At 65.5% G+C, this 11,428-nt stretch overlaps 2 protein-coding genes across 4 annotated transcripts; both read left to right on the top strand.

Moving 5' to 3' along the window:
- Nucleotides 1-330: 330 nt before the first annotated feature.
- On the top strand, nt 331-8,378 carry LOC134154067 (sarcoplasmic/endoplasmic reticulum calcium ATPase 1-like). Of its 3 annotated transcripts, none has more exons than XM_062600722.1 (17): nt 331-409; nt 546-631; nt 715-1,012; nt 1,873-2,039; nt 2,458-2,546; nt 2,788-2,890; nt 3,208-3,339; nt 3,927-4,052; nt 4,135-4,353; nt 4,589-4,924; nt 5,321-5,541; nt 6,067-6,269; nt 6,349-6,434; nt 6,736-6,869; nt 6,946-7,063; nt 7,164-7,281; nt 8,205-8,378. In XM_062600722.1, exons 2-17 carry the CDS (start codon nt 620-622, stop codon nt 8,237-8,239), a joined length of 2,397 nt encoding a protein of 798 aa, XP_062456706.1. In that variant the 5' UTR covers nt 331-409; nt 546-619; the 3' UTR covers nt 8,240-8,378. The 3 variants fall into 3 exon arrangements, with proteins under 3 accessions (XP_062456706.1, XP_062456705.1, XP_062456704.1); XM_062600720.1 differs by lacking the exon at nt 331-409 and adding an exon at nt 7,831-7,873 and having other exon boundaries at nt 437-631; XM_062600721.1 differs by lacking the exons at nt 331-409; nt 6,736-6,869; nt 6,946-7,063; nt 7,164-7,281; nt 8,205-8,378 and adding an exon at nt 6,582-6,729 and having other exon boundaries at nt 434-631.
- A 1,119-nt stretch (nt 8,379-9,497) lies between these two features.
- Nucleotides 9,498-11,405, top strand: QPRT (quinolinate phosphoribosyltransferase). Its single transcript, XM_062600736.1, has 3 exons — nt 9,498-10,179; nt 10,455-10,586; nt 10,896-11,405. The coding sequence occupies exons 1-3, from the start codon at nt 9,625-9,627 to the stop codon at nt 11,097-11,099; spliced, it is 891 nt and encodes a 296-aa protein (XP_062456720.1). The 5' UTR covers nt 9,498-9,624; the 3' UTR covers nt 11,100-11,405.
- Nucleotides 11,406-11,428: the final 23 nt, after the last annotated feature.

Genomic DNA, 11,428 nt, shown 5'->3' with positions numbered 1-11,428 from the left:
AGTGACCCTTCTGTAACCCCTGGCAGCTCCCAGTGACCCTCCAGGAGCTGCCAATGACCCCCCTGTAACCACTGGCAGCTCCCTGTGACCCCCAGTAACCACTGACAGCTCCTGGTGACCTTCCAGGAGCTTCCCAGTGACCCCCCCAGTGATCTCCAGGAACTCCCACTGACCCTCCAGGAGTTCCCAGTGACCCCCAGTAACTACTGGGGACTCCCAGTAACCGCCAGTGGGTGCTAGGAGCTCCTGTGGTAGCCCCCAGTGCTCCCAGTAACTCCACTAACCCCCGGGAGCTCCCAGTATCCTCCAGTAACCATGGTGCCCGCAGTGGGAGACAAGGTCCCAGCTGACATCCGGATCATCTCCATCAAGTCGACAACGCTGCGTGTGGACCAGTCCATCCTCACTGGTACGGCCCGGGGCGCACATGCGTGTGCACTGCATGCACACACGTGTGATACGGGGCCGGGGCTGCACAAGAGGGTGCATGCACGGAGCTGTACACGCGTGCTCACCCGCGGCACACGCATGACCCGTGCTCCCAGGCGAGTCCGTCTCCGTGATCAAGCACACGGATCCGGTCCCCGACCCCCGGGCCGTCAACCAGGACAAGAAGAACATGCTCTTCTCTGTGAGTGTCCCCGCAGCCCCCGTCCCCTCGACGTCTCCTTCGATCCCCTGGTCCCCTCACGTCGCTGTCCCTCCTCCCCGCAGGGCACAAACATCGGGGCGGGCAAGGCCGTGGGCATCGTGGTGGCCACAGGGGTGAACACGGAGATCGGGAAGATCCGGGACGAGATGGCAGCTACGGAGCAGGACAAGACGCCGCTGCAGCAGAAGCTGGATGAGTTCGGGGAGCAGCTCTCCAAAGTGATCTCGCTCATCTGCGTGGCCGTCTGGCTCATCAACATCGGCCACTTCAACGACCCCGTCCACGGCGGCTCCTGGATCCGCGGTGCCATTTACTACTTCAAGATCGCTGTGGCTCTGGCTGTCGCTGCCATCCCTGAAGGTCTGCGGGGCTCCCATCCCTTACGGGCTCATAGCGTCTTCCCCAGTCCCACATGTGGTTGTAGCGCCTTCCCCAGCCCCATATGGGCTCGTAGCACCCTTCCCTGGCCCCATACGTGGTTGTAGCGCCCTTCCCCGGCCCCATATGGGCTCGTAGCGCCCTTCCCCGGCCCCATACGTGGTTGTAGCGCCCTTCCCCGGCCCCATATGGGCTCGTAGCGCCCTTCCCCGGCCCCATACGTGGTTATAGCGCCCTTCCCGGCCCCATATGGGCTCGTAGCGCCCTTCCCCCCATACGTGGTTGTAGCGCCCTTCCCCGGCCCCATATGGGCTCGTAGCGCCCTTCCCCGGCCCCATACGTGGTTGTAGCGCCCTTCCCCGGCCCCATATGGGCTCGTAGTGCCCTTCCCCGGCCCCATACGTGGTTGTAGCGCCCTTCCCCGGCCCCATATGGGCTCGTAGCGCCCTTCCCCGGCCCCATACGTGGTTGTAGCACCCTTCCCTGGCCCCATATGGGCTTGTAGTGCCCTTCCCTGGCCCCATATGGGCTCATAGCATCTTCCCCAGCCCCATACGTGGCTGTAGCGCCTTCCCCGGCCCCATACGGGCTCGTAGCACCCTTCCCCAGCTGGTAATGCTTCCCAAGGTCCCACAGGGACTTCATCACCTTCTCTTGATCCCACGGGGGCTTTTAATGCCGTTTCTGGGACCTACGTGGGCTCGTAACACCATTGCCTGGTCCCATATGGAGTTACAGCCCCCAGCCCCAGTTCTCCTGGCCCCATCAGGCCTCCCTGAGGTGAGGGCCTGGGCTGGAGCAGTGGGGCCTGGGGCTGAGATTGTGCCGGTGCCCCACTGCAGGGCTGCCAGCTGTCATCACCACCTGCCTGGCACTGGGCACCCGGCGTATGGCCAAGAAGAACGCCATCGTGCGGAGCCTGCCCTCCGTGGAGACCCTAGGCTGCACCTCCGTCATCTGCTCCGACAAGACTGGCACCCTCACCACCAACCAGATGTCTGTCTGCAAGGTGAGCCAGGGCACCCCCCAGCACCCACAGCACCCCAGGATGCCCTGACGTCCTCCTGGAATGCCCTGACATCTCCCAGGATGTCCTGACATCCCTGTGGGATGCCCAGGCATCCCCCAGGAGGTCCTGAGGGCCCCCCAGGATGTCCTCCAGGGATGCCCTGACATCCGCTCGGGATGCGCCAGCATCCCCCAGGATGCTCCTACAGCCCTGCAGGATGCCCTGACATCCTCCTGGGATGCCCTGACATCCCCCAAGGGTGCCCCTGACAGCCCCTGGAATGTCCTAGCAGACCCTTAGATAGCCCCGACACACCCAAGGATGGCCCAGTGGCCCCTCAGGGTGCCCCAGCAGCTGCCCTCAAGCTTTCCCATGGCCCTCAGGGTGCTCCTGACCCTTCTCTTCTCCCTGCCCCCAGATGTTCGTGGTGGACAAGGTGGAGGGCGACGCCTGCTCCCTCAACGAGTTCTCCGTCACCGGCTCCACCTACGCCCCCGAGGGAGAAGTGTGAGTGACTGGGCCCAGGCCCCCCCCCCCATGCCAGACGCGCTCAGGACAGCCTCCCCTTCAGGGTCCTTGTCCCCAACAGGAGGCAAACACCCCGCTCTTCAGGGTCCACGTCCCCAGCGGGCTGATAGCAGTCTCCTCTGTGGGGTCGCTGGCCCATCTGCTGCGGGGCACCCGCGGCGGCAGGTGTGGCCCCCGGTGGTGTCCTCCGTGTCCCTGAGCCATCCCGTCCCGCCCCCAGGATGAAGAATGAGAAGCACGTGAAGGCCGGGCAGTACGACGGGCTGGTGGAGCTGGCCACCATCTGCGCCCTCTGCAACGACTCCTCCCTTGACTACAATGAGGTGAGGCCATCCCCACGCTGCCTCCTGGTGCCCCCTTGGGACCCCCAGGGTCCCCGTCCTCTCCGCATCCCTGTGGGTCCCCTCCTGACCCCTCTCTGGGTCTCCAGGATCCTTTATCCGCTCCCTGTCCTTCTCCAGGACCCCCCAAACCCCAGGTTCCCTCATCCCCACCCTGGGACCCGCCAAGTCTCCCTGTTCCTCCTGGCACCCCTCGTTCGGCACCAGGGTGCCTGGATCCCCCTGGGGTGCCCGTCCTTCTGCCCGGCCCCAGGACACCTGGGCCCCTCTGGGTGCCCGCGCTGACCCCAGACCCATAGTCCAAAGGCATCTACGAGAAGGTGGGGGAGGCGACAGAGACGGCCCTGACCTGCCTCGTGGAGAAGATGAACGTCTTCAACACTGACGTGCGGAGCCTCTCCAAGGTGGAGCGGGCCAACGCCTGCAACTCCGTAAGCCGCTTGCCGAGTCCCCCGTGTCCCTGCTGTTCCCAGGCCCCTTGTCCCTCCGTGTCCTGCTGTCCTCCCTGATCCCATCCCGTTTCCCCCAGACCCTGCTGACCCCGCTGTCCTCCCCATGTCCCCACCGACCGACCTTGTGTCCCCACCTTGTTCCTGCTGACCCTGTCCCCCCATTGCCCTATGTCCCACCCCACTGTCTTCCCCGTGTCCCCTTTAACCCCATGTTACAAGTCCCCCCATGTCCCTACTGACCTGGTGTCCCCCACACATTTCTCCTGTGTCTTGCTGATCCCATTTTCCTGCTGATCCTGTGTCCTGCTGTCCCCATGTCCCCTAAGTCCCTGCTGATCCTGTGTCCTGCTCTCCCTGTGGCCTCCATGTCCCTGTTCATTCTGTGTCATGCTGTCCCCATGTCACCATGTCCCTGCTGATCCCCTGTCCTGCTGTCCCCCTCCTCCTGGGCGCCCCTGCCCTGTTGACCCAGTGTCCCACTGTTCCCATGTCCATGTGTCCTGCTGACCCCTGTCTCGGTGTCCATGTGTCCCCACACCCTGCTGACGGCATCCCCTCTGCCCCAGGTTATCAAGCAGCTGATGAAGAAGGAGTTCACGCTGGAGTTCTCCCGCGACCGCAAGTCCATGTCTGTCTACTGCTCCCCAGCCAAGGCGTCGCGGGCTGCTGTGGGCAACAAGATGTTCGTCAAGGTGAGACTCACCTTCCTGTGCCCGTTTCCCCCACATCCTCCCCCCCCCCCGCATTCATCTCCCTCACATCGACCCTCCACAGGGAGCCCCTGAGGGCGTCATCGACCGCTGCAACTACGTGCGGGTGGGCACCACGCGGGTGCCTCTGACGCCCATCATCAAGGAGAAGATCCTCACCGTCATCAAGGAGTGGGGCACTGGCCGGGACACACTGCGCTGCCTGGCCCTGGCCACCCGCGACACCCCTCCCAAGAAGGAGGACATGATGCTGGAGGACTCCACCAAGTTCGCTGAGTATGAGGTGAGGACGGGAGCCTGGCACTTGGGGGCACCCTCGGTGCTGTACGGAGGTGGGACCCCTTCCCTGGCGCTCCCCAATTCCGTGTTGCCAAACAACACCCTCTGTGGGGTCCCTGGTCCTGTACGGGTGTATAACATCCCCTCTTTGGGGTCACTGGTCTGATATGACCCCTTGCAACACCCTCTGTGGGGTCCCTGGTCCTATGTGTCTCCCCTAAGTCCTCGTGTTCCCCCAGATGGACCTGACCTTTGTGGGCTGCGTGGGCATGCTGGACCCACCACGGAAGGAGGTGATGGGCTCGATCCAGCTGTGCCGGGACGCCGGCATCCGGGTGATCATGATCACGGGGGACAACAAGGGCACAGCCATTGCCATCTGCCGCCGCATCGGCATCTTCAGTGAGGACGAGGAGGTGACGGGGCGGGCCTACACGGGCCGCGAGTTCGACGACCTGCCGCCCGCTGAGCAGCGGGAGGCCTGTCGCCGTGCCTGCTGCTTCGCCCGCGTCGAGCCCACCCACAAGTCCAAGATCGTTGAGTTCCTGCAGTCCTTCGACGAGATCACAGCCATGGTGAGGACAGGGCACTGAAGGAGACTCCAGCAGCGCACAGGCGCCTCAGTCATAGCTCCGATGTGGGCTTGGGGCTCCAGCATTGCTCTAGGATGGTCTCGGGGTCCGGCGTCTCTCCAGTCTGGTCTATCCAGTATCGCTCCAGCACTGGCGCCGGTATCACTCCAGGGCATCCAGCATCACTCTGATGCAGTCCTGGGTCTCCAGCATCTCCCTGGGGCAGGCCTAGGGGTCTGGCATCGCTCTGGGGGTGTGATATTGCTCTGGGGGAGTCGGCACCTCTTCAAGGTGGCCCTGGGGGTTTGGCATCGTGGTCTGGACGTTGTTGTCCCGGGGAGACCCCGCGGGGCTGGGAGGTCCTTGATGGCAGCCCGGTGATGCCATCCCTGACCCCAGACGGGCGACGGAGTGAACGACGCGCCGGCACTGAAGAAGGCGGAGATCGGCATCGCCATGGGCTCAGGGACGGCCGTGGCCAAGACGGCCTCCGAGATGGTGCTGGCAGACGACAACTTCTCCACCATCGTGGCAGCGGTGGAGGAGGGCCGCGCCATCTACAACAACATGAAGCAGTTCATTCGCTACCTCATCTCCTCCAACGTGGGCGAGGTGGTCTGGTGAGCTGGGACACCTGGATCCCTGCCCCGAATCCCCCCAAGACCCCTGCCACCCACGAGGACGCGACGCCCCGGCGAGCTGGGACGCCCCGATCCCCTCCCCAAGCCCTCCCCAATCCTCCTCACGCCTCCCACAGATCTCCAAGAGGGACGGGGCCGTCGGGTGAGATGAGGTCCCCTGAATCCCCTCTGGATCTCCTCCAGCCCTCCTGGATTCCCCGATCCCCTCCGTCTCCCCCGTGGATCCCCCCACGTCAACCCCAATGCTCATCGGATTCCCTCCAGATCCCCCGATCTCCCCGCTTCCCCCTGGATCCCCCAGTCCCCGAAGACCCGGTTTCCCCCGATCCGCTGATGCTGGCTCCCCCCAATCCCTTCTCGCTCCCCCCAGTCCTCCCCACCTGGCTCCCCTACAGATCCCGCCTGATCCCCCCCAGATCCCCGGCTCTCCCCCATTCCCCCTGGTCTCTCCTGATGCCCCGGCTCTTCCCGGCTCCCCCCGCCCCCCTGACCCCCCTCCCCCAGCATCTTCCTGACGGCGGCCCTGGGGCTGCCCGAGGCGCTGATCCCGGTGCAGCTGCTCTGGGTGAACCTGGTGACGGACGGGCTGCCGGCCACAGCCCTCGGCTTCAACCCTCCGGACCTGGACATCATGGACAAGCCGCCCCGCAGCCCCAAGGAGCCCCTCATCAGCGGCTGGCTCTTCTTCCGCTACCTGGCCATCGGGGGTGAGCCGTCCGCCCCGGCGCGCCCGCCCCGGCGAGCGCCCCCGCGCCCGGCTCACACCCGTCCCCCCGCTCTCCCCAGGCTATGTGGGGGCCGCCACCGTGGGCGCCGCGGCCTGGTGGTTCCTCTACGCCGAGGACGGCCCCGGCGTCACCTACCATCAGCTGGTGAGTGATGCTGGCGACCCGCTGTCCCCTGTGATCGCGTCCCCAGTGTCCTGTCCCCACTGGTGACCTGCTGTCCCCGCCGAAGACCTCACTTGAGGTCTCCACAATGACCCCGCCATCCCCATGGTGACCCTGGGGTCCCTGCAGCGACTGTGCCGTGCCCATCGTGACCCTGCCGTCCTTGCAATGACCCTGCTGTCCCCATGAGGACTCTGGCATCCCCACCGTGACCCTGGGGTGCCCACAATGACCCCCCAATGTGTCCCCACGATGACAACACGGTGACCCGGGGTCCCCGCAGACCCACTTCATGCAGTGCACGGAGCACAACGCGGAGTTTGAGGGCCTCGACTGCGACGTCTTCGAGTCGCCGGTGCCCATGACCATGGCGCTCTCCGTGCTGGTCACCATTGAGATGTGCAACGCCCTCAACAGGTAGGGGACGATCTCCAATGTCCCCACCGTGCATGTCCCCCAACGTATCCCACCTGTGTCCCCCCTGTCCCCGCAGCCTCTCTGAGAACCAGTCCCTCATCCGCATGCCACCTTGGGTCAACATCTGGCTCGTCGGCTCCATCTGCCTCTCTATGTCCCTCCACTTTGTCATCCTCTACATTGACCCACTGCCCGTAAGCAGGGGACAGGGGAACTGGAGGGGTTTGGGGAGGGGATTTTGGGGGGCTGGCACTACTCAGTATGTCCCTCTGTCACCCCCCCACCCTGCTGCAGATGATCTTCAAGCTGACGCCTCTGGACGCGATGCACTGGTTCATGGTGCTGAAGATCTCCTTCCCCGTCATCTTGCTGGACGAGGCACTCAAATTCGTCGCCAGGAATTACCTGGAGGGTGAGGACACGGCCCTGGCCCTAACATCCTTCCATCCCTCTGTGCCCTGCCCCTCCAACCCTCCCAGCCCTTCGTCCCCTCCCTTCCTCCGTCCCTCCCCGTATCTCCGCGTCCATCAGCCCCAACCCAGCCTGGACACCTCGTTCCCCAGGGCTGGGACAGGCCACAGAGCCCGACATCCAGGCAGCTCTTGCGTTGCTCCATCCCTGCGTTTCTCTGCTGCACTGTCCAGCCCTTTCTTCATCCCACCAGCTGCCTCAGTCTGTCCCTCCATCAGTCAGTTCCACCATCGTGCTATCGCTCCATCCCTCTGCCCGCTGTCACTCTGTCCCTCCATCCCACAGTATCATTATCGCTCTGTTCATCCTTCCAGCAATTTGATCATCACTTCCTCCATCCACCTTACCATCTCACCACCCCTCCATCCTTCCCTCCATCCTTCCCTCCATCCTTCCCTCCATCCTTCCCTCCATCCTTCCCTCCATCCTTCCCTCCATCCTTCCCTCCATCTCTCATCACCATCTCTTCTTCATTCTTCCCTTCTTGTAGCATAAACTCATGTCCCCTCCATCGTCTTTGGGCCTGGCCACAGGTACCTGTCACTCTGTGGCTGTGTCCCTGTCACCCTTGGTGTCTCTATCACCTCCATGTCCCCATCACCTCATGGCTGTGTCTCCATCACTCTTGTCACACCCTGTGTCTCCCAGTGCCCCACAGGTGCCCGTCACCTTATGTCTGTGTCCTCGTTCCTTTTCCGTGTCCCTGTCACCCCGTGCCTGTGTCCCCATCACCCCCCGGGTCCTTGTCACCCCTCTGCACCCATGTTGCCCATGAGAGGATGGCAGTGGGGGGGTGGGTGGAGGTTGGGGGGTGGTGGGAAGCAGCTGGGCCCCGCTCACATTGTGTCCCCATCCCCACCCCAGCCGAAGCCGAGGACACCCAAAGGAGGCGGAAGTGACCCCAGGGCCCCCCATGCCTGGAGCTGCTTGGCTCCCGCATGCTGTGGGGCCCTCTCCACGCCGTGGGGCCACCCCATCCCATGCTGTGGGGCTGCCCCCTGGCGCCGCTTATTTATTGCCATTAAAGGGAAACTGCCAGCCCTGGCTCCTGTCTCACGGGGGGGTTCAGGGAGGGGGACACGCGTGGCAGTGGGGTCACGTGGGAACACGCATGGCAGGAGGACACACATGGCCCTGGGGATGGACATGGGACACGCGTGGCAGTGGGATCATGTGGGGACACAGGCACAAGGAGACATGCGTGGTGGGGGGGGCTGTATGGGGACCCCTGTGGCAGGAGCTCATGCATGGCCGTGGGGATGGACACAGGACCCGCGAGGGGGGGGTCATGTGGGGAAATGGACACATGGGGACTCGCATGGCAGCAGGACACGCACGCGGGACACGCGTCCATGGCAGAGGCCGCCGGGGGGTCGGAGCAGCTCGTGGGGCTGGGGGACTCCATTCACGAATCCAGGGGTGGGAGCCAGGCAAGGGGGCGGGGCACCAGCTGGCCAATCACGGGGCCACAGTGGCCAAAGCCCGGGGCGGTGCCATGGGGTTCATCCCACCCCCAGCCTCCCCCCCCCACCCCGGGCGGCTCCGTTCACCCCCCACCGGCTCTGCAGGTCAGTGGGGGTCCAGAGACCACAGTGTGCGTCCCCCAACCCATGACCCACCCAGCGTGGGGCCCGGGCTTGGTTTGGGGGTTTCGGTGTGGGGCAGGGGCACCGGGAGACGTGGCCAGTTGGAGGTGGACTTTGCTCTCCCACAGCCCAGGGGGAGGGTGGCTGCTATGGGCCCAGGTGTCCGGGAGTGGGGGAAGGGGAGAGCACCATGGTGCAGCTCTAGGGCTGGGTTCAGGTGCGTGGGGGAAGTTACGGGGCAGGGATCAACTGTGGGGCAGGACCTAAGGCACAGGGTGGGGGGAGATATAGGGCAGGAAGGAGACGTAAGGAGCTGGAATGCTGCTGGGGGCGTCTATGGGGCAGGACTTCAGTGCCAGGGGTGTCTATAGGGCAGAGGGTGACACAGAGGGTCTCTATGGGGAGGACTCCAGTGCTCAGGAGTGTCTATGGGGTAGGACCTCAGTGCCAGGGGATGTCTAGGGGACAAGGCCCACTCCAAGAGTCTCTATGGCGCAGAACGTTGGTGCCCAGAGAGTTTCTGTGGGGGTAAGGCCCACTCTGAGAGTCTATGGGACAGGACTCTGCCACTCAGAGGTGTCTATGGGGCCCTACTGGGCCTGCAGTGCCCTACAGCCCCACCAGGCGTCAGCGCCGCCCTGGCAGCCACTCTGATACGTCTTGGGCAGCGCTCTATGATCTCCACAGGTTCCTGAGCCATGGACAGCCCCCTGGACCTCTCCCCACTGCTGCCAGCCCCCCGGCTCCAGGCCCTAGCCCAGGCCTGGCTGGAGGAGGACGCCCCGGGCCCTGACTACGCTGCCCTGGCCGTGGGGCGGGCGCCGTGCCGGGCCCAGCTGCTCTGCAAGTCACCGGGCGTCCTGGCAGGACTGCCCTTCGCTGAGGCGGTGTGGGCCGCCACAGGGTGCACGGTGGCCCGGCGGGTGGCCGAGGGGCAGCTGGTGGCCCCGGTGGCCGTGGTGGCCGAGGTGCAGGGCCCTGGGGCCGGGGTGCTGCTGGGCGAGCGGGCGGCCCTCAACTGCCTAGGCCGCTGCAGCGGGGTGGCCACGGCGGCCACCCGTGCTGTGGGGCGAGCCCGGGCTGCGGGGTGGCCAGGGACGGTGGCCGGGACGCGGAAGACGACGCCGGGCTTCCGGCTGGTGGAGAAGTACGGACTGCTGGTGGGGGGCGCCCACCCCCACCGCTATGGCCTGGCCGACGCCATCATGCTCAAGGACAACCATCTCCTGGCTGCTGGGGTCCCCCTGGCCCAGGTACCCGCCACGGGATCCATGGCCCCGGGGGGCAGCTGGGAGTCTGGGGAGGGGGGACCCATAGCCATGGGGGCAGCTGGGGGAGTCTGGGGAGGGGGGACCCATAGCTGTGGGGGCAGCTGGTGGTGGCAATCTTGGGTCTGTTTTGGGGCTGGTGGGAGGAAACTCCAGTCCTGGGGTGCAGCGGCATTGGGCAGTGGGGCAGGGGGGTCCATCCCCATGGGGCTGGGCACGTGGGAGCGCTGCTGCAGCCCCCCAGACGCCTGGGCCCCCAGGTGGTGCGGGAGGCCCGGCGGGTGGCCGGCTTCGCCCTGCGGCTCGAGGTGGAATGCGGCTCCGTGGCCGAAGCCATGGAAGCGGCCGGCGCCGGCGCCGATATCGTCATGCTGGACAACTTCGACCCGGAGGTAGCGGGGAGCCATGGAGCAGCCGTGGGGCAGGATGGGGTGGCCATGGGGTGACCGCAGCGTGGTGTGAGGCAGTCATGGCAGGGAATGGGGCAGCTGTGGGGCAGGACGGGGTGGCCGCGGCGTGGAATGGGGCAGGATGGGGTAGCCATGGCATGGCGTGGGGTGGCTGTAGTGAAGGATGAGTTGGCTGTAGCATGGCACGGCATGGGGTGGCCATGGTGTGGGGTGGGGCAGCTGTGGGGCAGGATGGGGCGGCCACAGCGTGGGACGGGGTAGAGCCAGCACTGTCCCCCCCCTCCCCCCAAGGCACTGCAGGTGGCGGCGGCGGCGGTGAAGGCCGCCCACCCCAGGGTGACGGTGGAGGCCAGCGGCGGGATCAGCGAGGCCAACCTGCCCCACTTCCTGGGGCCCCACGTGGATGTCGTCTCCATGGGAAGCCTCACCCAGGCCGCCCCGGCCCTCGACTTCTCCCTCCGCGTCCTCCCTGGGGACGGCGATGGCCCCTGCTGAGCCCCGTCCCGTGGGGCTGAGAGGGGACCTCCCTCTCCATTCTGGGGTCCCTGGGGATGTCCCAGCCCTATCTCATGGAGAAGGGCCCCCAGGGCACCTGAGCCCTGTTCCCAGGGTCACTGGGTGATGTCCCAGCCCCATCCTGGGGTCCTTGGGGCTATCCCTTGGGGAGGGACCCGCTGGGGACCCCAGAGGACCTCTATCCCCATCCTGGGGTCCCTGGGGAGGCCCTATGGGGAAAGGGACTCCTGATGACCCCATCCTCCTCCCGGGTCCCCACCCCAGGCACCCATCACCAATAAACCCTTCCTCACCATCACTTCTGTCAT

The sequence above is a fragment of the Rhea pennata genome, assembly GCF_028389875.1.
Source record: "Rhea pennata isolate bPtePen1 chromosome 34 unlocalized genomic scaffold, bPtePen1.pri SUPER_34_unloc_1, whole genome shotgun sequence".
Taxonomy (NCBI): Eukaryota; Metazoa; Chordata; class Aves; order Rheiformes; family Rheidae; genus Rhea; species Rhea pennata.
Note: the sequence above shows the minus strand (reverse complement) of the source record. Positions and strands in the feature narration are given on the sequence as shown.